Genomic DNA, 24,667 nt, shown 5'->3' with positions numbered 1-24,667 from the left:
ATGCCTTATTTTCTCTCTCCACTGAGATGCTTTCTATCAAGGATACTTGGCATGCAGACTGGAGCAGCCAGGGATAGAACCACCAACATTCCAACTAGTAGATGACCTCCTGATGCGCTACAGGCACTCGATAAATAATGATGTTAGGTAAATTTAAATAACTGTGATATTGAAACACAAACACATACACTGCAAAGCCTTGTGTATGCATCTCAGCTCAGCAGTCCACCACAGGGTAACGGTAAGTAAAGCTCTATAACAGTTTTATTACTGTCAGTTCAACACTAAGAGGCAGTTTCTGGAACAGTTTGGTCCACAGCACCTACATTTAGTGTGAACATGTTTTTCTGTGTCATGATCCCTGAGTCTCTCTCACTTCCCTGCTTCTCTGTGTTGGTGTTTGTGCACATTGTACTTCGTTTTGGGTCTCTCTGTCTCTCTGTCTCCCTGTCAGCAGCTCACCTGTCAGTAATCAGCTGTCCTGACTCACCTGCTGTTCATCGTCTATTCGGCTGGCTACTCAAGGCTTGAACAAAGATTTAATCATTGCCAGTTCCTTGCATCAGCCAGTTCTCTCTGTGATTCCCAAACCTGTGAGCCCTTAGAAGCCTGCGATTCCCTGATCACCTCTCTTAGATCTCAAACATCTTACAGACACAGAAACAAAACCTAACAACTAGAAAAGGATGACTAAATGAGCAAGAAATAAAAAACGAAACCATGAAAAACCACTAAATCCCAGAATTCCAATAATCAAAACACATAGACACTGGGCCTCCAGACCCAGCACCATGGCAGTAATGGTTTAAGCATGGCACTTTAAAGGCCTGTGGCCCAGTAATGAGAACAGACTCATCATATTTGTAAATTAATATGATCAGTCTTACCATTAATTCATGGTAGGACTTCTTTGAGCAGTCTTGTAGGAATGACGTCTAATAAACATGTTGAGATTTGGAGGAAGTAATTATTGAAGTTAACTCAGTAAATCAAATCAGTTAGAAAGAGTCTATGTAATAGCAGTACTCAAAGTAGCTGTACATAATGATATGTCTGTCAGATGGTTATAAATCATTTTTTCTCAAATAGTTAAAATTTTATTTGTGAAGAAATTCATGAAGTCATTGCTGGTTAAGGTTAAAACCGATCTACTGGCAAATTGAAGGGGGGGTAATTTTTCCTGAGTGGTACACAAAAGTGAAGTTTTCACAAGAATGCATTATACATCAGTAATGCAGTCCTTTTAAAATGTGAAGAACCCCCGGAAGCTCAAGAGACACTGAGAAGAGAAATAGAAAAAATTCCAGAAAACTCTCTGCCCTGAACACAACCATCACCGACTGTTAAATGCAACAGTCCTCTGATTTATAATATTTTTTCAAAGCTTTACACATCCAAGGTTTGATATTTGAAAATATGTCCATTTCCTCCTTTGGGATTGACAGGTCCTCACACTTATTCTGTGACAGTCTGTTATTTCATTCAAGTCAGAGCAAACATTTTAGAATAAGGCTCAGTCAATACAAGAAAAACACAAGTATCTCCACTGACCACACCAGAACCAAGTGGACTTAAAACCATTGATTAAGCCCTTATTTTAAGTCCCTCCATCAGGATAATAAGGCTGACATTATTGTGCTTTGTTAAAAAACTGCCATTTGACTGAAGACAGTCAGTTTTATTGCGTAAAGATTGTGCATTGGCATGGATGATTGTGACAAGAGGGATCCTCCAATGGCCTTGCAACTGAAGTCTCTGTCTCACTCCGTGTCTGCCCCTCTTCCATTGATTTAGTTCTCCAACACCTAAGAAATCATACCAAAAAATGTTGGTGGCTACGGTCACGTGTGCTCCATGTCTGACGTTGTGGTCCCATAGGAAGAAAAGGGACTCTATATCAGAGAAACAGAGGATATCTACCTCTCAAAAAGTGATAAATCAGTCAATTTTGTGTTTCCTTACATTCATAAGGTTTCTGATATCACTCTCATCTTTATTATTGGTTTTCTGTGGTTTAATTATTTGTGGCACTAATCTTAGTTCCTTGGCTTATGAGTCCTCTTGGTGCTTTCTTTCTGTGCCCTTATTCTTGTCTGCCTTCCAGAGTCCATGGTTGTCTTTCTGTGTCAAGTTCATATGTTTGAGACCTTGTCTCTATTTGTTTTTTCATGTTTTATTTTGGTAATACGTTTCCTATATGTTTAGTGCCCAGTTTTACTTACAACAGTATTTAGTATTCCTTGCTCCTGTGAATTCTTCTTGGATTATTATTCTCCAATAAAAAGTTTTTGCGAGCAATCTTGGAGTAATTTTTTAACTAGAATATGCCCTTCAATGTGCATATCAAATAAATGTGTAGGACTGCTTTCTTACATTTGTGCAATATCTCTAACATTAGAAACTGGAATGATGCTGGAAAAAGTAGCTCATGCATTTACTAGTCCTAGGCTTGACTGCTGTTCATTATTACCAGGTTGTAATTTAGGCTGACTGAGAGGCTTTCAGTTGATCGAGAATTCTGCAGTGGGAGTAATGACAGGGACAAGAAAGAGAGAGCATATTTCTCCCATATTCTTATGCCATTTCTTTATTGGCTCCCTGTTAAATCCAGAACACCGGTTAGGACTATATCATCCTAATAGAGTACTTTGTTCTTGGACTACAGGCATACTCATGGTTCATACAGTATATAACAATAGAATGGAAAGCAGATGCAGCAAAGGGATTGGACTCAAACCCGGGTCGCTGCATTTCAGCCATTTGGCAAGTCTTCACCTGCTTACTCAATAATATTGCTTAAATCAAGTTATTCCAGAATTCCTCTTGGCATCCAACTTGTGAGGTATATACTCCAAAATAATTCAACATCAATCCATCCAGTTTCAATCTGTCTAACTGTAACAATTCCAGCTCTTCATAAATCACAGACGCTCATAAAGCTTGGCTTTTCACGGTTTATTCTGCAGAAGACATAGAACACACTTAACATGTGTCTTCTGGTGGTACCCGCAATTGTAGCTCCCTCACATAACAATCTTTTCACTTCCAAAAAACTCTTCATTAAAGATTACACTTCCTATCCGCACCATGGCCTGAATCAACCTCTGATGCCCCTGGCTCTGCCTGGGTTACCTGCCATTTCTCCCTGATTGTGTTTGTGTTGGTTCTTTCGCCTTTTGAATTAATCTTGTTGTTTTAACTTCTGATGCATTATCTTTTGTTACATTAAATCTTTTGTTTGCTCAACTTGTCAGTCTCTGTCTTGTTCTGCATTCCAGTCTACTTTAAACTACTCATAACATGCTTCTTATATAAGACTCTCTTTGCACAAATAGCATTCTCAAATGAAGGCACAACTTATATGGACCTAATATACTGCAGAGCAGTTTTGTACATAACTGTATCCTAAAATAAACTCCTCCATCAGCAGTGGCAGATATTCCATGTTGGGGTTAGCAAAAGGTTATCTGGACTGTCAATAAATTACACTTAAATACATTCAATGTTTTTTTTATTATGATGCTCAAGATGATGATGGCTATTAGCTTGGAGGATGTTAACTTAGGCCTCAGTAAACATGGTACATTGTACCATTGTTTATACATTGTAGTTTACTGTGTAGTCTCCAACTGGAGATTAAACCCTTATGAAGGGTCCTCATTAAAAACAAACAAACAAATCAACTGGAAATATTAAAGTCTGCTGCAGGTGGTATTCTCAGCTTATGCAGACAACAGGATTAGAAGAACAGTAAAATGCTGCATTTGTCCACAGCCATGCTGGCAGTGTGTATGCTCACATCATTCTTAGTTCATTCTCCTTTAGGGTGAATAAAACACATTCAACCTAGTTTGATGAAGGTTTTTTTCTGTCCTTAGGAAGTTAATAATAATAATAATAATGATAGTAATAATAATGATAGTAATAATAATAATAATAATAATAATAATACATTTTATTTATAAAGCGCCTTTCAAGACACCAAAGGACACTGTACAATAAGATAAAACACATAATAAAACAATGACACAATAGTTGAATAAGTATAGTAAGTTGAATAAAATGAAGACATCAGTAAGACAACTTCACAGTGACAGTGGATGGGGTAAACAAAGTTCAGCCTCCTTATAGCATGGTGAATAAAGCTGTTCAACAGTGTAATGGAGCAAGCACGGAGCCTCCGATATCTCCTCCCTGAGGGCAGTAGGCTCAGGGTGAGGTGGTTGCCAGCATTGCTGATGGCTCTGCTGATGAGGCTGGTTTCATAAATGTCCATTAAGGAGGGCAGAGGGACACCGATAATCTTGCAGACTGAGCCTTCTTGGCCAGTGATGTTGTGTCGTTGGACCAGGAGAAGTTCTGAAAAATGTGCACTGCCAGGAACTGTGCTGCCCAACCAAAAGTGAGTTCTTTCTCCCCACTGTCACTATTGCTTCCTCCATTGCTGGGGGTTGACTGTTCTCTTTATCACATTGTAGGGACTTTATCTTTTAATACAGGGCATGTTGTTACAAGTGCTGTTGTGTAATGGTCAGAGGTGGCAAATGTACAGGCATTTTGTATGCAAGTACAGACACTAGAGTTGAAAAAATACTCCAGTAAAAGCACCTATTCAACCTTTTTACTCAAGTAAAAGTGAAAAAGTACAGGCTCTGAAATGTACTCAGAATAAGTAAGCAAAAAGTAAGTCTTTGATTTTCATTTCTTTGAGCTGTTTTTGTACAAAACTAAATGAACCATGCACTATATTAATGTAATAATATATAAATTTTAATTCAGTTTACATTTTTATTCTAATCAGTCTACTTAGCTTGAATCACCTAAGTAGAAAAAATGCAGACAAAAAAGGAAAACAAAATAGCTCTTATTTCTGTTACCTACATTGTAGAGAGTGAATTTGATTCTAAACAGAAAATTAGTACAGTTAGAGGTTAATATGGAAGTCAACACTTGGCAGAACCCTGAAACAGGTTGTAGTGGCTCAGCATGTGCAAAAGAATCAATTTCTATTATGGGCTCCGGCAGATTTTCTTTGTGTACATGCTGTGATCAGCTGATCTGGACTACTGCTGCCCTACTGCTCTTTGTGAATTTATCAAGATGTAAGCAGGTGTTTTATGAGTTTTCCTGTTCCATCCGCTACACTGTCAGTATACTGTTCACGCTGCCTTTATACCAAATAGTATGAAGTGGAATTTAGTGAATGAATCTAAGCACCATCAGCTTAACTTCAAATTCATCTCTACTATATTTAATGTGATCCAACTCTGACCATGAGCACTACAGTCTCTGTGCACCAGTCCAACACAGTGCTTTATTTTAAATTCTTAACATTAATGCACCTAACCAGTTTATCATGCACTAGACTGCAGAGTATTTTCATGCAAATTTTAAATAACATACTTTACCTTAGTTTGTTTTGCAGCATGTTTTACAATATGAAAAAGCATATTGTCACATGCACACACCCAATATCTGATTTAAAATATGAGGACTTAAATGTAAACTTTAAATTTCAAGTTTTTTTTTTATATCGCACTGAACAGTCTTTACCTTTGAAACTAACCTGTCTTCTTCCTCTCCTGTGCTGTCTTTCCTACCTTTCTTCATCTCTGAGTGCAGTCTCATTCTCTCCCTGTGAAAAACAGCAGCTGCACCTTTAGGTGTGTGACAAACAGCACACACAGTTTGTGTTTGCTGATGTTTGTTGAGCTGATAGAAAAGTTGTATTTAGAATTATGCTACTTAGGAATTACCTGCTACTTAGAAAACATTATTCGCTTTATGCTTACTCCGCTTTTGCAGCGCTAGCTAGATACTGAAGTATGGCAACTGCAACTTATGGAATTTCTGGTGTTGCATCCAAAAACTTTCAAAGTTTAGGTGTGGTAGAGAGTAAACTAGCAACAGTTTGCAGTATTATTACCTCCACTGAATAGTCAGTGTAGTGAAATTGTTCTGTCACACTCAGTAATGGTTTTCCGGCGTTAATAGCAACCCATGCCTACGACTTGGAAAAGGGTATTTTTCTGACTTACTGTTGCTTGTGACAACTGTTTTAACAAAAGGCTTGATTTGAATATATCTAGACAACATGATGGAGTTCAGCTCTTCCATCTTAGCATGAAGTGAAGACAACATGTTCAAGGTTCAAGGTTCAAGGTTCTTTATTTGTCACATGCATAGTTATACAAGTATAACACACAGTGAAATGTAGCCTGACACGCTCCTCGACATGTGCAAAAATTGGGGGGGGTGTAGAGGAAGAACATTATATATATATATATATACAGACATATAGTATATACACTGGGTGAATGTGCAGTAGTAGCAGCAAGCAGGTGAATTCTGTACATTAATATGAATAGATATCTGACTATTTTACAGGATAGACAATATAAACATATTTAAAATTAAAGGAATTGAAATGTACATTGTGCCTTGGTTTAGTGTCTGGAAGAGTCCTGTCTCAGTCAATTATAGATGATGTGAGAGGGCGGGTGTGTGTGTTTAGGGCACGGATGGCTTGGGGATAGAAGCTCCTCTTGAGTCTCTCTGTCCTTGCCTGGAAGATGCGGAACCTTCTACCAGATTGCAGAAGTTGGAACAGTTTGTTGCCAGGATGGGACGGGTCCTTCAGTATCTGCGCTGCTCTAGTCCGGCATCTCCTGGTGTAGGTGTCCTGAAGCGGGGGGAGAGCAATCCTGCAGCAGCGTTCTGCTGTACGGATCACTCTCTGGAGAGCTTTTTGGTCCTTCACACAGCTGTTCCCAAACCACGATGTCATGTTCTGTGTGAGGATGCTCTCCACAGCGCCTGTATAGAAAATCCTGAGGATCTTTGGAGAGACCCTGAACTTCCTCAGTTGTCGTAGGTGATACAGGCGCTGCCTAGCCTTTTTGGTCTGGACCTGAATGTGGGCAGACCATGTCAGGTCTGAGGAGATGTGGACACCAAGATACTTGAAGGACTGCACCCTCTCCACTGGAGCTCCATTGATGATAATGGGCTTGTAGTCTCTGTGCTGACCCCTTCTGAAGTCCACCACCAGCTCCTTGGTCTTGCTGACGTTCAGCTGGAGGTGGTTGTCCTGGCACCACGATGCCAGATTCTTCACTTCATCCATGTAGGCCGCCTCATCGTTGTTGGAGATGGCACCCAACACCACTGTGTCGTCAGCAAACTTCACAATGGTGTTGGAGCCATGGGTGGCCACACAGTCTGAAGTGTAGAGGGAGTAGAGCAGTGGCGAGAGGACACATCCCTGAGGTGCTCCTGTGTTGATGGTGATGCTGTCAGAGACGCATCTACCCACCCTCACCACCTGAGTTCTGCCAGTGAGGAAGTCCAACACCCATGCACACAGACGGCTGTTAAGTCCCAGATCCCTCAGCTTTGTGAACAGTCTGCAGGGCACTATTGTGTTAAACGCTGAACTGTAATCAACAAACAGCATTCTCACATAGTTACCCTGTTTCTTGTCCACGTGGCTGAGAGTGGTGTGTAGGACGTGGGCGATGGCATCCTCTGTGGATCTGTTGGATCTGTAGGCGAACTGCAGCGGATCTGTGGTGTCTGGGATGGAGGAGGAGATGATGTTCTTCAGCAGCCTCTCAAACACCTTCATTACTACCGAGGTCAGTGCAACTGGCCGGTAATCGTTCAGGGATGAGGGTTTGCTGTTCTTGGGCACAGGGATGATGGTGGATCTTTTGAAGCATGTGGGGACCACAGACTTCGCCAGGGACTCGTTGAAGATGTAAGTGAACACACCTGCTAGCTGGTCAGCACAGCAGCGCAGCAGACGGCCGGTGATGCCGTCTGGCCCTGCCGCTTTCCTTGTGTTCACTCTCCTCAGTGCCGCTCGGACGTCATGCTCCGATGTTAGATGACAGCAGGAGAGGACTGATGACTAATAACTGAACTAAAGGCTCCAGTGCAGCTCCAGGCTTCATCTGCACTGACAGATTCAGGACGGCAACTTCGCAGCATATCGTAATCTTCATTAGTAATGCTCAGGAAAAAATAACAACAACAGGAACTGCATGTTTTATCTTTGGTATCGAAGAGTTCAGGTTGTGAATATTCACATTTCATAATCTGTTTTGTCAGGTATAAAAAGGTAAAGGTAATGCTATGAAAACATCATATTTGCCCTGATTATTATCAAACAGGTATCTTAGCAAAGAGATAATGTCTTCATATTTTTATATATTAAGTACTTTTATAGACAGTTTGGTGGATTTACAGAAGGCATATATAGTGACAGATAACCCCTCCTTTTTCATAACTTCTTCACTTCACTTTTTGATTGCTCTGATACCACACTTATAATAGAAAGAAGTATCAGCTTAGCATTTAATCCATTGATAGGTCCAGTAAAGCACTGAGTCAGAGGTACTGGTAGTCTATAACCATTCTTAAACAATACATGAAGCATTTTGGTTTTTACAATACAACATTTTCAAGGATTGCAACTTCTTTTCATCAGTACACCTCTTACATTTTTGCTTATACTACTTCTTAGCAGCTTCATTATAATGGACATCCAAAATGCTCAGATTCATCCCATTACTATAATGTGATTATGCACCAGTGTCTCTCTTTGACAAATAAAATGAAGTGGAGATTTAATACATCATTATTTAAAGAGCAAGATTTTCTTAACTATTTCAAAAACAAGTGAGTAACATACTTTGAAAACAATGACCTGCCAAGAATGACATATGTGTTCTTTGGGAATGCAGAGTAAAATAGTATCTTATTGTTGAATTAAGAAAAAAACTTTTTAATATTAAAATTACAACAAAAACATCATCAGAAGATGCCTATGCTGCCTCACCACGAGAACATATAATTAGGAACATAAGAAAACAAAAATGATAATTTAATGAAATAATTGATAAGATGGTGCAATTTCTAGTTGAAAGGCTGCCTTTGGAAAACTTTGAACATAGCAATAATTCCATGTCAACTTATTAATGGTAAATAAGGAATAGCTGTTTATTTAGATGGAGATAAAAGCATTTAACGGGTTAACTGGAAATTTATATAAGAAGTTCTACAGAAATTAGGTTTGGCTCATTGTTCATTGACTGGATAAAAATACTATACAGCTCTCCAAATGCATGTGTTATCACAAAGTCACTTGACCCAAACATCTCAAAATTCTTATAGAAAGACAAACCACCACAAAAAGGGGCGATCATGGCTCAAGAGTTGGGAGTTCGCCTTGTAATCGGAAGGTTGCCGGTCCGAGCCCCGGCTCGGACAGTCTTGGTCGTTGTGTCCTTGGGCAAGACACTTCACCTACCGCTTACTGGTGTTGGCCAGAAGGGCCGATGGCGCGATATGGCAGCCTCGCTTCTGTCAGTCTACCCCAGGGCAGCTGTGGCTACAACTGTAGCTGCCTCCACCAGTGTGTGAATTATGTGGATGACTGGGTGTGTAAAGCGCTTTGGGGTACCTAGGGAGGACTAGTAAAAGCGCTATACAAATACAGACCATTTACCAAAAAAGTTTAAAAACTCCAAAAATATTGGTGGTCTGGAATGCCAAATTTTGTATCACTACTTCTTAGCTAAAAGATTACTGTATGTTTTAAAATGGATCAAATCAAGTTTGTTAGACAGTCCTTGGCTAGGCCTAAACCAACCACTCTAAGTCAAAATGTTTGATCTGCCTGCCGGGGATCTTTCTGACCATTAAGATTCATAACTGTTTTAAAAGCCTTATAAACACTTCCCTCAAGGCATGGTGGGAATTTTTAAACATAAAAAAAATTTACAAGGTGACGCCTGTGACGGCTGCCTCTGTGTTTTTTTATGTGCTCTTTTTTATTTGTTTGCTTGTTAACTTTGGGCTTTGCCATACAACGAGAACGTCTTGGACCAGATATGGGCTCATGAACATCAGGGCCACTGGTGGTTCAAGGCTTTTTCACAGCACTGTTTACAAGACTAAACATGTTTTTAAAAATTCCTGAACTGAATGAGTTACCTCTATTTTTATAGTTATCTTAAACTTAATATTAAGGTGTGCTGGCTTCCGTAAGTTTTGTTCAACTTGTCCCAAAGGGTTTTTTTTGGAGAGTATTGTATTATATTGTAATTTTAACTTATTTTATGTATTTTATGACTATTGTTCCTTTTATTAATTGTGTTTTTTGTAAGGTGACCTTGGGTTTCTGAAAGGCGCCCTCAAATAAAATGTATTATTATTATTATTATTATTCAGTTCAATTTTATTTTATTTATCCACCATCAAATCACAACAACAGTTGCCCGAGGAAGACCCTATAATAATACTACAGAGAAAACCCCAACAATAATATGACCCCCTATAAGCAAGCGACAGTGGAAAAGAAACACTCCCTTTTAACAGGCAGAAACTTGGGCTCAGGAAGGGGTGGCCATCTGCCATAACTGATTGGGGTGATGGGAGGAAGACAAGACAAAGACTGAAGAAGAAATAGTCAGTGCATCATGGGAATCTCTAGCAGCCAACGCCTAAATATAGTTCAGCCTTTTTTTCCTTTTTCCTCTCCTCTCCTCCATTTATTGGCATGAACATATCTAATTTTTAGTTCCACTGACTTTTCTGAAAAAGACAAAAAACAAAACAAAACATGGGACTATATTTAGTAACTCAAATCCTTGTTTATGCATATGAACACAACAAGGTACTGAATGTGTCTTTTATTTGAAGGTGTAACACAAGCAAGTTTGTGTCATCCCACCATCCTACCTGTGATCCGCTGGTAAATTTCTGAACAATTAAAAAAACAAATTATTTGCTGAACCTGTTTAGGTGTTACTCATCACACTTATCTGTCTGCAGCATATGTTATTCTTGGCTTCTGCCTCTTTCTGAATTCATTACTCAAAAAGCATTCATCCCATGTCAACCAGTATACCTGTATGCCCAGATACACTTCACTGTTTCTTTTCTATCCCTGCTCTATTTACATGGCCCACACTGCTTGTCTGATGAGGAAGGCCTTCAGCCAAGAAAGACTTAAAGTCTGTGCTGCTAAACATTCCTTAACATAGAAATATCATTTAAAAAAGATGTTTAAAGGTAAAGCATCAGTGTAAGTTGTAAACTCAAGTTTATTGCTTGCTCTAATGAGTGGACCCACCAGCTGCAACAGGAGTATTAAGGTAACAAAATATTTACCCCCCTGAAAAACAACTCATACTAAGCAGAAAGCAGGAACTCATTAACTAATCATTATGGCAGAAACAGAGAAAACACATCAAGAGGGAAAACTCGATAAAACTCAATAAAGCCCCGCTTTCCCCTCCTGAGTCACTTGGTTTGCCAGAATTGTTTCGAGGCAGTTCGAAAGTCTTTTATCATGGCCTCACCAATTTTGCTTCCGCCACTGCCCAAGCCACATTCTGCTTAAGTGTCTAGAACATATGGCAGCACATCTGATGATACGATTACACAACTGATTATCGACCTATGGCCAAGGGTGTTTTGGTGCCATGTGCACTTATGGACACAAACATGTTTTTCTGTGGTCTGCACAGAAGTCCAATAACAGAACAAGTCAGGCAGGCTGTGCCTCTCATTCACGCCCCTCCAACTGTTGTTGCCCATGTGACCATTGAAATCTCAGTACAACATCAGAGTCTCCAGGTGGAGCACCCTTAAGCACCCTATCCAGGGTCTACAGCAAGGATGGATACTCTGAACGGCCGTTCAGTGCAAAAGTGCAGACGACAGTCAGGACCTGCTACCTGACCCGAAGGCGCGGGGAACAAACCCACTAATCCACTGGGAATAACTCCAACATACAGACATAAACCTAAGGGGATACCCAGCCCACTGCCTCTCACCAAAGGCAACTGCAGACTGGGACAGTCTCGCCCCTCTCCAAGAAACTGGCTCCAGTGCTTAAGCCGTGGACACTTGTGGGCTTTCCAAGTAGGAAGAAAAAAGGATGCAAGTATAAACTGTTAAAAAAAAAACTGTGCTCCACTATATTGAAATAAACAGGCTATTACTGAAATATAATCAACAGACTTAACATATAAATAACATACAAGTGCTATATAAACTATGATGATAAACTAGATCTAAAGGAAACTTTCCTTCTTTTCCAGTCTTATTCATGTACCTTGTTGGTTCTCTTCTAAAATCCAGAGATCTGTAATGTTCATAATGTCTACATGTCTGTGAAGGTTCTCAGTCATCCAGGTCATCGTTTCTTTCCAAGCTCCTTAAGCCTTCGACAGTTAAGCTTAACAGTTATTACATGACTGAAACATAAACATCATCCCTTTTAATGAGGATTATGCGTGTATACAGAGGTCATGACGTGTTTGTTTTTTTCTTAAGGAAGTACAGGAGAATGTCTGTCATTTTAATGATTTAATTTGCTTCAGCAGTTGAAATTACAAGTTACAGTGCTGGATCTCAGTGTGAAATCAGCGGTCTGCTTTCACAAAAAGGATGACCCTCAGATCAGGCTGACAAGTTTTATGCTACTGTCTTCTGCCGGAAGTGATGTGGTGGTCCTGCCGTCTCCCTGAGGATCTTCTCCTCTCTCCGTTCTCGTCTCACCTCGCCTCGTATCTAATCCTCTTCCTGGAAAAACAGAAAAACACCTCCCTGCCTAGCCTTGATTATTAATATTATCTAGCAATCCTAAGCCTACTGATTCTACTTATTATCTAAGTTCAGGACATTCTGTTCGGACTCCCTTGGCCCAGAAAATATAACCCTGCCTTTAACCAGTATGATGTATAAGCATGTTTACAAAACCCTCTGCACTTCTACATGTCAATCGTGATAATTCAATTCAGTCAAAGCTGAATGAAGCTTTTGACCCTCATTACATGGCATGCAAACTCTTTATTGAGCACATAGCAACATGTATATAAAATAATTAAAAACTGCTTTATTTAATCATTTTATTCCTAACAGTCGCACTGATTTTTGAACAAAAAACACACAAGTTAGATGTTGATCTGATTTTGTTGTTATCTTAGAGTTCCAAAACTTACAACAGACAGCTGGTGTTTAAAAAGCAAATGAATAAATATTAAAAAATACTGGTGGTGGCCAGTGGTACCCCTCAGTCTCCCAGTAGGTACACCTATGCTATAATTTCAAAATCCTAAATCACTTTGTTCTCAAGTTATTCACAAGGGAGGTAAAAGTCATGAACTCTCACTACTCTGTCAGTTGACAGTTAGCGAAGCTAGTCGGTTGCTAGACCAGTGAAAACATACATCTCCGGAAATGTCACCCCCTTTTGCAACGAGGCTCTATCTTGTTAAATTGACCAAAGAGATGTATCCACAATGTTTACAGCCACTAGCAGTCAAAAGGGAATAAAATAGAACTTCCTTCCTATTCCCGTTATATTTCTTTTATTTTGTTAACTCCTTGTCTTATGTGTTTGGTATTTGATTTTACTTTCTACAGTCTCATTTCCCTGATTGTTTGCACCTGTGTGTTGTCCACAGATGGGATTACTTCCCTTGAGTTGCCCCGAGTATATAAGTAGCCTAGGTTTTCCCTCATTCTTTGTCACTGCATTTGTTATTCTTTCCTGCAACAAGTTGGATTTTTGTGTGTTTTCCTGCTCTTGCAGTTTTCCTGGACTGTGGATTTTGTTACCTTTTAGAATGTGTTTTCCTTTGAATGAGTGTTAGGCAGATGAAGTGTGGTGTAGCTTTGAGGCTTCTTCCTGATTCTACTGAAAAAAGACTGACCCTACCAGTGACATCTGGTGCTTAGCTGCAACTATTTGAGCCAGAAACTTTCAAATGATTCATAAATCTTGTTGATTCCACTTCAAACACAAAAGCAATAAATTTACTCACAAATAGCTATGTCTTCATTCTGAGACTGTCCACAGATGCAAGTGGTAAAACAGGAACAAACAAAAAAAATCAGTTTAAAATGTGACTAAACGTTGGTCTGTTTATTATGTAGAATTACTTGAAAAACAATTTAGACTGATATGACAGGTTTGTGCTGTGAAGTGAGATGACTGTTATTCTGTGACTGAAGGTTTGTGAGATGTTCTTATTAAGTGGAAACCACTAATAGTGGTATTTGCAGTTCAGTTCAATTTTATTTATATAGTGCCAAGTTAAAATAATTGTCACGGATGTGGGTCAGCATTTTCAGTTTCTTGTATTTTGGTATATTTCTGTATTATGGTTTATGTTCTGATTCTTTAGGTATCCTATTTTGAATATTATAATTCTATGTTTCAGATTTTCTGGTTAAGAGTTTAGTTCTTAGGTTTTGCTTTTGTGCCCTCGTGTTTAGTGTAGGTTTAGTTCAGTGTCAAGTCTGTGTCTTTGTGAATTGTTTCCTGTTTTACTTTGAAGGTCCAGGTGCTATGTCAGTGTATTCAGTTTTGCGTCCCCCCCGTCTCGTCAGGCTCATCAGGTCCAGCTGTGTCCCCCACCTGTGTGTAATCTCCCTGTGTTCTTCAGTGTGTATTTAAGTCGTGTCAACTCGTGTGCTGGTCGCTGGTCCGTCTGTGTCTCTACCGTGTGTTCTCCCTGCTGTCCACCTTCACGTGCCTCTGCTCACCCTCCTTCATGTTTGCTGTTTAGTAGTTTAGTTTCTTCCAGTTTAGATTATCTTTAGTTCCATTTTGTCACATTCACCTTGTGTTTTATTTTGCAATAAACCTCCTTATCATCCCAGCGAGTGTCTGCTCTTTTCGTCATTTATTCCTCAATACGGCTTACCCCATTAGCCATAACAATAATAGTCTTCTCAAGGTGCTTATTATTGAAAGGCAAAGACCAAACAATAACACTCAGAAACTTTGTCGACAGTGGGAAGGAAAAACTCCTTTCTGTCCTGATTTTCATTAAGAGAATATTATTGTAATGTAACACATAACATGATAATATTTAAAATCACCATTGTAGAAGTACTTTTGTGGGAATGGGAAGGACTGCAAATGAAAACTAAATGAAAATTTCTATCACAGTTGAAGGTCGCTTGAAAGTATTTTTGCATCTTTTTATAACAAATGAAACAGCACATATATTAATATCTTTGGTTCATTCATATTTTTCTTTTTCTTCTGTGTTTTGAATCAGTACTTGTGTACTGAATAAACATCTGTGGTGTAGGAATACTGACTTTAACTTGGGGACTAAGGGAGTCATAGTAGAACACTTGGCAGCTTGAATGTAGGCCCAAGATTAAGATGCTAAGTGGGATGCAGATCTCAACTAGAGGAAGACAACACATGCTCACATTTTCATACATATTATGATCTCACAGATCTCATAGTAAAAAAAAAAATGTAATAGCATTCAGAGATTGTGACTAGTTGTCTTTTCCAACTTGAACGTTCATATTTATGTGTGCTCAAATATGGCAGTTTGCGGGACTGCTGGGTATCAATCTGGGTAGGGAGGAACAATGTTCTAACTTGTTCTAAACCACACCCCCCTCCCAAACACTATTCCTCCACAACTCACCCTTGCCCACTCACCTCACCAATTTGAGTAACCTCAATTTCTCAGGCCACTCACACACAGACTCTATTCAGACCAAATCTTTTTTTCTTTGAACTTTGAACTACTTCCAAGCACTTTGCAATTTGTTCTCTGTTGTGTGGCTTTCTCGAGTTGCTTCATCAACTCATCTTGTTGGATGACATGTGGAGCAGCATGGCTTCAAGTTTGTGAAAAGTTTGAGCCCTGACCTATTTGCAGTATTTGTAGCACTGAACTCCCTATAATGACGTCTGCAGACAGGTGGTAGGATGGAAAGAAAGAAAATGAAAAGGACCTACAGCTATCAGCACTGACGTGTCCTTGGTTCCTGAGCAGGTTTCTGTCTCCCACAGTCCTCGGGGTGTATTTCTGAAAAAGCACGCTGCCTGGGAGCTATGCCGTAATGAAGAAAAATACAGCATTTCCTCCACAGCCAGAGCTAATGGTAAATAATAACAGGACAGCATGTGGCTCATTAATTTCAAGCTTCAACGATGGGTCATCTATGCCTGTAGGGAGCCCAGGGGGCCAGAGCTAATTATAGCCACTGCCCGGGAGGGAGATGAAGAGGAGGCTGTTAAAGCAAGAGAGTGTTTCCATCATGTATTGGCTTTATTATTCCTGAATGTGCAGGTGTGCCTCAGTGAGTGTGATTGCATGTGTCGTGCGCATTCAGCAAATAAATAAATTTTTAGTTTAGTTTGTCTTACTGTGAATAATATGCTGGGTATTTTAACAATACAGTAATTTAATTGGCTTGAAATGGATGACTCTTTGACCTACCAAATAAGATAAATCTCGTATATAAATGAGAACACACACACACACACACACACACACACACACACACACACACACACACACACACACACACACACACACACACACACACACACACACACACACACACACAAGAAAAAAAACAACAACTTTTTCAGATTTAGTTGCCACACTCTTGGTGTCAGAAATATTGTGCTGTTTAACAAAAATAGCTTAGAAGTTGATGTAATTTTGTATCACCATTTCACAAAAATGTATTAGTTTGCAAGATGGTGAATGTGTTCTGCGTTGTTACAAATTTAGTCTTTGACTCAGCCATTACATAACGCCCCAATTTTTAAGTCATTTGTTGTGGATATGCTTGTGTGATTATTATCATGTTAAAAGGTCAGCTTTCATTTAAACAGCATTTTAGTACATATATTCTCACATTGTCTCTAATTTACTAATATGTGTGTGGAAATATTCTTATCCTAAAATAACAAAGACAGGCTAAAACACTACAAAAAACCCAAAACAAACAACCAAAAAACAGGCAAAGGACGAGATCTGCCAGCTCAGATGAGAAACTCAGTAATGGCAACAAAAAAGAGACCCAGATTCTTCAGCTTCTATGAGATAGTGTATGACTGTGTGATCATGAACAATGATTAGGCTGGGATGTTACAGTATCACTGTATACTAGGGTAATTAGAAAATCAGACAGTGAGATCAAAACCGCCAAAAACAAACAAAACTGAAATGGAGATCACAGTTAGCTGACATCACTGAGCTAGATAATATTAAGTACTAGTAAACAAAGGTCAGTAAACTAAAAATATTTCAAATTTAGTCCCAGGGATAAAGGTGAGCCAACAGCATGGCCCATCCATGTTTGTAGTTTGTCATTTTCAGTGGTTCAAAAATAAGTGGGCAAACTAACATAGTTTTAAATAAATAAGGGTTGTTTTTATTAATAACGTTATCAATTTGCACTGTCAAGTACTGTGTGGTTTCCCAGCATTTGGCTGAATCTGAGCAGTGAGTATAAGACTACATGTAGACACTTCAAGAAACGCTTACTGGCTCACTTCCATTGGCAGCAATATCTGTGCCCATACCATAACATTGCTTCTGCCATGTTGGACAAATGATGTGATGTGCTTCCAATTATGGAATATTCCTCTCCTTCTTCATACTTTCTTTTCCAATCAGTCTGGTTCAAGTTCACCTTGGTTTCTTCTGTCCAAAATGTTTATTTTTCAGAAATGCTCTTTTAGTTGTTTTCTGGCAAAATCTAATCTGGCCTTCCTGATCAGAAAAGTGTCTTTAAGTCAACTGTTCAATTTCTTTTGAGTGTCTGAAAAAGGGGAACCATGTTGTAACTAGCTGTAATTCCAAAGCATGCACAAAGTTTGGTAAACCCCTTGAATTAAAGTTGAATGTCTATACTTCAATGATATATTCATTTAATGTGGCGTGCAGAGGCAAAACTGCAAAAATTGTGTCTAATACAAATTATTCAATTCAATTATATTATATTTATTTAGCGCCAAATCACAACAGCAGTCGCCTCAAGGCGCTTTATAGATCGTACAATAATAGATACAGAGAGAAAAAAAACCCTGAGAGCAAGCACTTTGGCAACAGTGGAAAGGAAAAACTCCCTTTTAACAGGAAGAAACCTCTGGCAGAAACAGGATCAGGGAGGGGCGGCCATCTGCTGCAACCAGTTGGGGTGAGAGAAGGAAAACAGGATAAAGACATGCTGTGGAAGAGAGACAGAGATTAATAACAGGTACGATTGAATGCAGAGAGGTCTATTAACATGTAGTATTATGGAGCTAATTGCCTCCGGAGTCATATGTAGTTGTACATATGACTCTAAGCTGATCCATTTTATCCAGCACACACTTGAGGGATCAGAATGGTCTTTTTCTGCTGTCTGTATGTAAAGAAATGAGTAGCTGTGTTTCCGCTTTCTTCACACTCATATATATGCATTAAAAAAATTTCTTGAAGTAGTCTTCCATGGTTTATAAATAGGCAAGTCAGATGCCTGTGTGATGCCAGTGGCAGATTTCTCATGCTAATCATGAATTTGATTTACATGCTGATATGACGAGAATACCAGTGAATGATCTGTGACCAGCCTTATCTGAGTATGAATACGTCAGTTCATGTTTGCACTGGTATTATGTTCAGTTCTATTCTGTTCCAAGACTAATTTTCAAAGCCATTTCTATTAAAAAAAAGTTGCTGATGGTGAGACTTAAAAAGATTATTTCTGTTACTTTAGACATTTCTGCTACTTCACTAAAGATGGCATTTTGGGTTCAATTAAAAACATATTTTATTCCATACAGGCTCAAGTCATAAATCAAGAATGTGAAATGCAAAACTGAGAAGTTTTGGGTTTCTGTGTTCCACTTTGACAAATCCACATCTTAAAAGTTCTCTGTTCAGACTCATTTATTCAAAAATAAAAAATACCAAGTCAAAGAAGACATTTTTAATTATTTATTGTGATGTACACTTTCACTTACATGCACGACCAGTTTGATAATATGATTTAGTACATTGAGAGCATTTACCCAGCTGATGGTAAGACTGGTAGACAATTTTGCATAAAACCAATAAGGCAAGATTTCAGGATGTCCTAAAAACTTCCTGAAAAGGCTGCGTTGGTCCAAAATGCGGCAGCAAGTGTACTGAGTGACTATAAAGAGAGAGCATATTTCTCCTATACTTTTTTTCCCATTAGTGTTAAATTAGGTTTAAACCTTTCCTTTTTGACAATGCTTATAGTTAGGGGTGGATCAGGTGACCCTGAAAGCTCTCTTAGTTACACTGCAATAGGTTTATTGAGTGTTTCTTCTTTAGTCACCTTTTTAACTTATTATATGGTGTTAGCCCACAACTCTGCATGTAGTCAGAGGTTATTGTTAACGTCTGGCTCTCTTCCACAGTGTGATTTGTCCTGTCATCCTCCCATCATCCCCAAGTGGTCACAGTAGATGGCTTCCCCTGCCTGCGCTTGGTTCTGCCAGAGGTTTCTTCTGTTAAAAGGGACCATTTCAATGTAGTATTTCTAAGGGGTCCAAATTATACCAAGAAAGTACCCCACACATCTATACACTATCTGCAACAGACTGAACTGTAAATACAATGCACAAGGCATCCATGTTGTTTATCCCAAGTTCAGACCCGACCATCTAAATGTTGCAACCATTGCCAAAACTCAACAGACCAGGCAATGTTTTATTTCCAGTCTTCTATTGTCCAATTTTTGTGACCCTGTGGAAACTGTAGCTTCAATTTCCTGGTCTTAGCTCACAGCAGTGAGACTCAATGTGGTCTTTTGTTTGTGTAGCCCTTTTGCTTTTTTCTTTTCTTCTTTTTCTTTTTATTTGACTGTTGATATAAAATTCCCACAAAAGCTGCTGCCTACTGATATTGCCTTGCTCCCCCTCTCACTGTGTGTAAAGTTTCCTGCACTGCCTGCCAATGGAGAGTTTTCTAAAACTTATGTCCCCACCTCACACTCTTACAATGGACTTTTTATCTTTGTAAACAATAGCCTATGTTAGAGAGTGTTCAAAGAGTCAACAAATGAATAGGTTGATGGTAGGTGTTTTATTCTCTGCAATACAGCTTTAAGACGACGATGTCTGATTGCAAGCTCAAAATAAAATGACTACTACTAGCCTCACAGGCTATATGTATTACAAGCACCATTATTACTAAAGGAAGCCAAGAAGTAACTAAACATCTTAGACACTGAGCAGGAAGATGCAGAAGGGACAGGTGAAGAGGCCATGCTGCTAGCGAGTTGGCTATGAATTAAGCTAAGCTAGCGAACCCTAAAGACAGTGAATGAATATTGTGAATATTGTATAATATTGTTGACATGAAAAAGACACTCACAGGTGTTGGTAACCCTAGATTTGTTTGGCACTTAATTATTAACAGTCCACTGGCATAATGTAGCTTGAAATTACAATTGACCCCTGAGTGGATAGTTTGCCTGAGGCAAGCTAGAGTTTGCCTCAGATTATATTTGGAATGACCTAGTGCAATGGCAAATGTAGTGCAATGATTCTTATATAATCCTCTTCTATTCTACCTGAGGTTAGTTCATAGACTGCAGACTGTTAGACATGATGGATAGCATTAACAACCCGCTAGCTGCAAATAATCATGTGCAGTTCTGAAAGCGGTCTATGAGCTAACCTCAGCGAACAGCAGCTAACAATGTTAGCTCGGTGGCCAGTAGCCTTCAGTAATAGGAATAAATCACAGGGCAACAGTACATTGATATTGTTGTAAAAAGCATGACAATATAGTAAGTAATCCATTCAGAATACGTTACTCACACTGAGTAACTTAACGGAATACGTTACAACTAAATTTTGGGGAATGTATTCTGTAATCTGTAGTGGAATACATTTTAAAAGTAACCTTCCTCACACTGCCTGAGCACTCACCACCAACCCTCCGGTTAGTAGATGGCCTGCTAACCCTCCTGAGCTACAGCCACCTCAAATAGTTCCAAATAGAAAAGATGGTGAGAGCAGTAAGTTGCAGTTACCGGTTCCAAACCAGCTGCAACTTAACCATTACTGCATCTTGTTATGTTAAGTATGTGGTAGGTTAAAGACAAACTGTAGTTCTTTGTTAAATGAACTGAATATGAATATCTCAAAGCAGGAAATACAATCTCTAAAGTACGTGTGAGCAGCCGAACCTGGTCAAACAGGAAATATTAAAACAGAACCTGTATAGAAATTTACCTGAGCTGTTTCATCTTCAGTATTATATTCATTGTAGTTCTGTTCTTTCACTTGGCTGCAAATACAAGAAATGAGAGACGTCCGGGGAAAGTAGTCTGGATGCTTCATCACTCAGACTCTACTTGCTCCTTTTTCCTGCCAGTACATGCAGAAATATTCATTACATGCACGAGGAGTTCTCTCCAGCAGCTTGTATTGATTCCCCCCTCTCTGATTCCACAGAATGTATTGATCCCACTGACTATCTTTTTTGTATTGAGATGCACACTGTGCTGAATTTCCTGCCAGGTTGTTAAGATGTTGAAGGTCAAATCCAGTGTAGATAAAGTTACTGTTTCGTTCCTACTAAAATATAGTAGTTTTTTTAATCTTATGTGGATCTTGTGGTGTTGGCTGATTTCTCACATTTCCTCTATTGTATATCACATGAAAGTTATTCTCATGTGATATACAGGGAGAGAGGGCGTTTGCTGTGGCTGCACCCAGACTGTGGAACAGCTTACCTCCTCACGTCAGACTCTCCAAAAGCCTAGAAACTTTTAAAACCGCTCTTAAAACTCACCTCTTTTCATTGGCTTTTAGAAAGGTCTAATTTATTTGTTTTATCTATTTTTATTTTATTTTTATCAGCGAGGTGTTACTACGAAATTGTGTTTTATTGTATTTTTATCTGTATTTACTGTACAGCACTTTGGTCAGCTTTGGTTGTTTTTAAATGTGCTCTATAAATAAATTTGACTTTGACTTTGACTTGACTTTGCTAATGGAGAACTCTCCTTTACATGACCTTCTTCTAGTGAGTCTCTGGACAAATGCCCAGCAGGTGTTGCAGACAGGAACCATTTCAGTGATCTGCATGAGCAACTTTACTTAACTCATATTCACTAGAATGAATGATTTCATACGTTCTCCGTGTAAATACTGAGGACTACCAGCTGGTCTTTGTTACTAGAAGACAGCATAAATTGATTAAACTGAGATTAGTCAACTTTTTTCTAATGTCTTGTGGAAGCACTACTCTTTTTATCTTTGGGAGCACAACACTGAAACAACAACAAGGCTTCTGTGAGAGGCCCCAGTATCAGTATGGCATAAATATGGACCCAACTTTAATGTCAGAAAAGGTAAATCAATGCAGTTTTTTTTTAACCCTGACAGAATATCCACTATACTATTACTACTACTATTAATAGAGCACTGCATTGCTGGAAATAAATATAAATTTAACTAACGAGATGCAGCATTTCCAGTATGAAAGATTACGCTAAACCTTAGCAATTGAGCTTGCTAACTGGTGGAATTTTTTTTATCTGTTATAAACAATAGAAAAATATCTGTAACAATTTTGACAAATAATGAGCGCATGTAGGCCCACTACTTGCAGGAGGCTTGCTGCCTGCACATTAAAGTTTTCATCAACAGGGTTGTTCACTTGCTCCTTTGGGCCGCAAACAGGTTGTGACTGTGGTTTACACTGTATCCAGCCTTCTTGGAGTCCTTGGCTTTAATGGTCAGGTGGGCAATGGGGCAGTGAGACCTGGAGAGGTGTGATTGTATGTAATTTCGTAAATAAAAACTTTTACTGGCTAGCCACACTGAAAAAAGAGAATCCACCTGTTTGCTGTAATGCCCAGGATTTTAGAGCACTTTATAAATGAGGTTTGTGTTGAGAAGAGTCTGTTTAAGTTGAGAGTGTTGATTTTTCCTTGTTGGGTCAGGTCAACAGACTCAGTGGCACAATCAGCTGGCAGAGCAGATGTCCATAAGATATGGTGAGCACTATTTTATGCAATAAAAGTATTTTTCCCAAGCACATACAAACACTTTATACATTCAGATTACCATATATGTCACAACACAAACATAACAAAATTTCTTACTGAACCATGTTAGGAATCCTAACATCCATCAGCAGGTCTTTAGGGAAAATAGGTTGACGTGTGTGTGACAGACCGAAAAGAAGCCTCCAGAGAAGAGATGCCATACTTTTTGGAGACCTTATTCACATGCTTTGGTTAAGAATTTCTTATATCACTACTTCTTACTGAGTGGATTACTTCATATTAAAAGGGAGGAGAATTGAAGCCCAAATGTAAATGAAGAAGACTGTAGAGTAGGGTTCCATGTTTCAAATTAACCTTGCATGTCCACTTTAAAGACTCTTTCTTTTGCTAACAAATTGGCCCTATTGGTCTTTAGAAAGAGATGTTTAGGACATTAATTGGATTCACTTTTGAATCTACGACCACCTTAATATACACTTATTTTATTCAATAGCATTTCCCTAACACCAGGTTGCATGTTGACATAAGAAATCAACCCACCCTCTATCAAGAACATTAAGAAAATGCACTCCTGAAGCCTTGCACTTAGGGATCAGCAGTGTTTCCATAACATAAACTTTTTGTCATTGAGATGACAACGCCAGTTTGAAATAAATGGGAAATCAAAAAGTTGCCACAGTCATTATGAAAAGAAAAGTTTTAATTTTGTCCATTTATTCTTTTTCAGACTTCCCCCTTCAAATAGAACAAAGAATGGCTACGACTTGAGAAACATTTTTTTATTATAAATAGAGCCTTTGTATAAAAAGTGCATGCGTTAGTTAAACCATGGCATTTAATCATATCACAACCAAAACCTGCCAACCAGTTAGTCAAAAACAGTGACAGTATCATCTCAAAATGCACGTCAATGGACACACAACATCAGACAAAATCAGAATTTTCACAACCACTATTAAGTTGTTTTTGTTGTCAACATACAATTAGAATAGCAACAAACACAGTTAGTCCCCACAATTTCTTTCAGAAGATTTTTAAAAAATGTATTTAAACAAAAAATTTTGCTTGAGTCTCCAGTTACCATCTTCTTGTTTCCTTAATATTTTTCAGATGGATTTTACTTTATTTTTAGGCTTTTTGCTCCGCTGAGGTCTGTTCCCTGCTGTCTGTAAACAGAAAAAAACAAACAAACAAAAAAACTCCACAGACTCCCTCTGATCTTGAAATTGTTCAGAGTACCTCGTTTCTGTCATAGCCTGTGGTGGTGTCCTTTCCTCAAAATCTGACAAAAATGTGCATATTAAATGTCCCAAAAGGTCTTTGTGCCAAAGTTGTTATATCTTCACATCGCATGGTTGGTGTAGCTCACATAGGTCGTTTTTGGAGGTGGCACTAACAAGAGGATAGAAAATGGCAGGTTTATGAGTTGAGATATTAGAACAGCAACAGACAACTCTTCTCTATTGGTATTGTTTTTGTCTCTTATGGTTTCATCAATCTTCTTTAGCCACAGTTCCGCTGTATATACCTATATGGTAAGATTATGATTTGAATAATTCTAACATAATTCTTGGATTCTACTGAGACCAAAAAATGACTGATTATTATATTCTGTATACCACCTTAATTCTTATTTCTCTTGGAAAATTGAATGTTTATTACTTCTTCAGCATAAAAGAAGACCTCTTTTATCCTGTAAGAACATCAGCCTTCTGATGTTCTTACAGGATAAGAACATCAGAAGGTAGAGAAATTAAAAGTGATGTGGAAGCTCCTGCTTGTTAAAGAAAGAAGAGCAATTCAGTCAGCACATCTCGAATGAGTAAACAATCTGATGTCT

The 24,667-nt window shown here is 38.7% G+C and overlaps 1 protein-coding gene across 2 annotated transcripts in view; it reads right to left on the bottom strand.

Annotated features, from left to right (window-relative positions):
* Positions 1-23,591: 23,591 nt before the first annotated feature.
* Positions 23,592-24,667, bottom strand: part of LOC120730294 (metabotropic glutamate receptor 8-like) — a 130,598-nt gene continuing 129,522 nt past the window's right edge. For both annotated transcript variants that reach the window (XM_040026586.1, XM_040026587.1), the window contains exon 11: positions 23,592-24,219. In XM_040026586.1, the coding sequence (XP_039882520.1) occupies positions 24,170-24,219 (50 nt within the window). In that variant the 3' untranslated portion in view covers positions 23,592-24,169. The remainder of the gene's footprint in view (positions 24,220-24,667) is intronic.

Source organism: Simochromis diagramma, unplaced genomic scaffold, assembly GCF_900408965.1.
Source record: "Simochromis diagramma unplaced genomic scaffold, fSimDia1.1 OVJJ01000293.1, whole genome shotgun sequence".
Taxonomy (NCBI): domain Eukaryota; kingdom Metazoa; phylum Chordata; class Actinopteri; order Cichliformes; family Cichlidae; genus Simochromis; species Simochromis diagramma.
The sequence above is the reverse complement of the archived record's forward strand: the minus strand, read 5'-3'. Positions and strand labels throughout refer to the sequence as shown.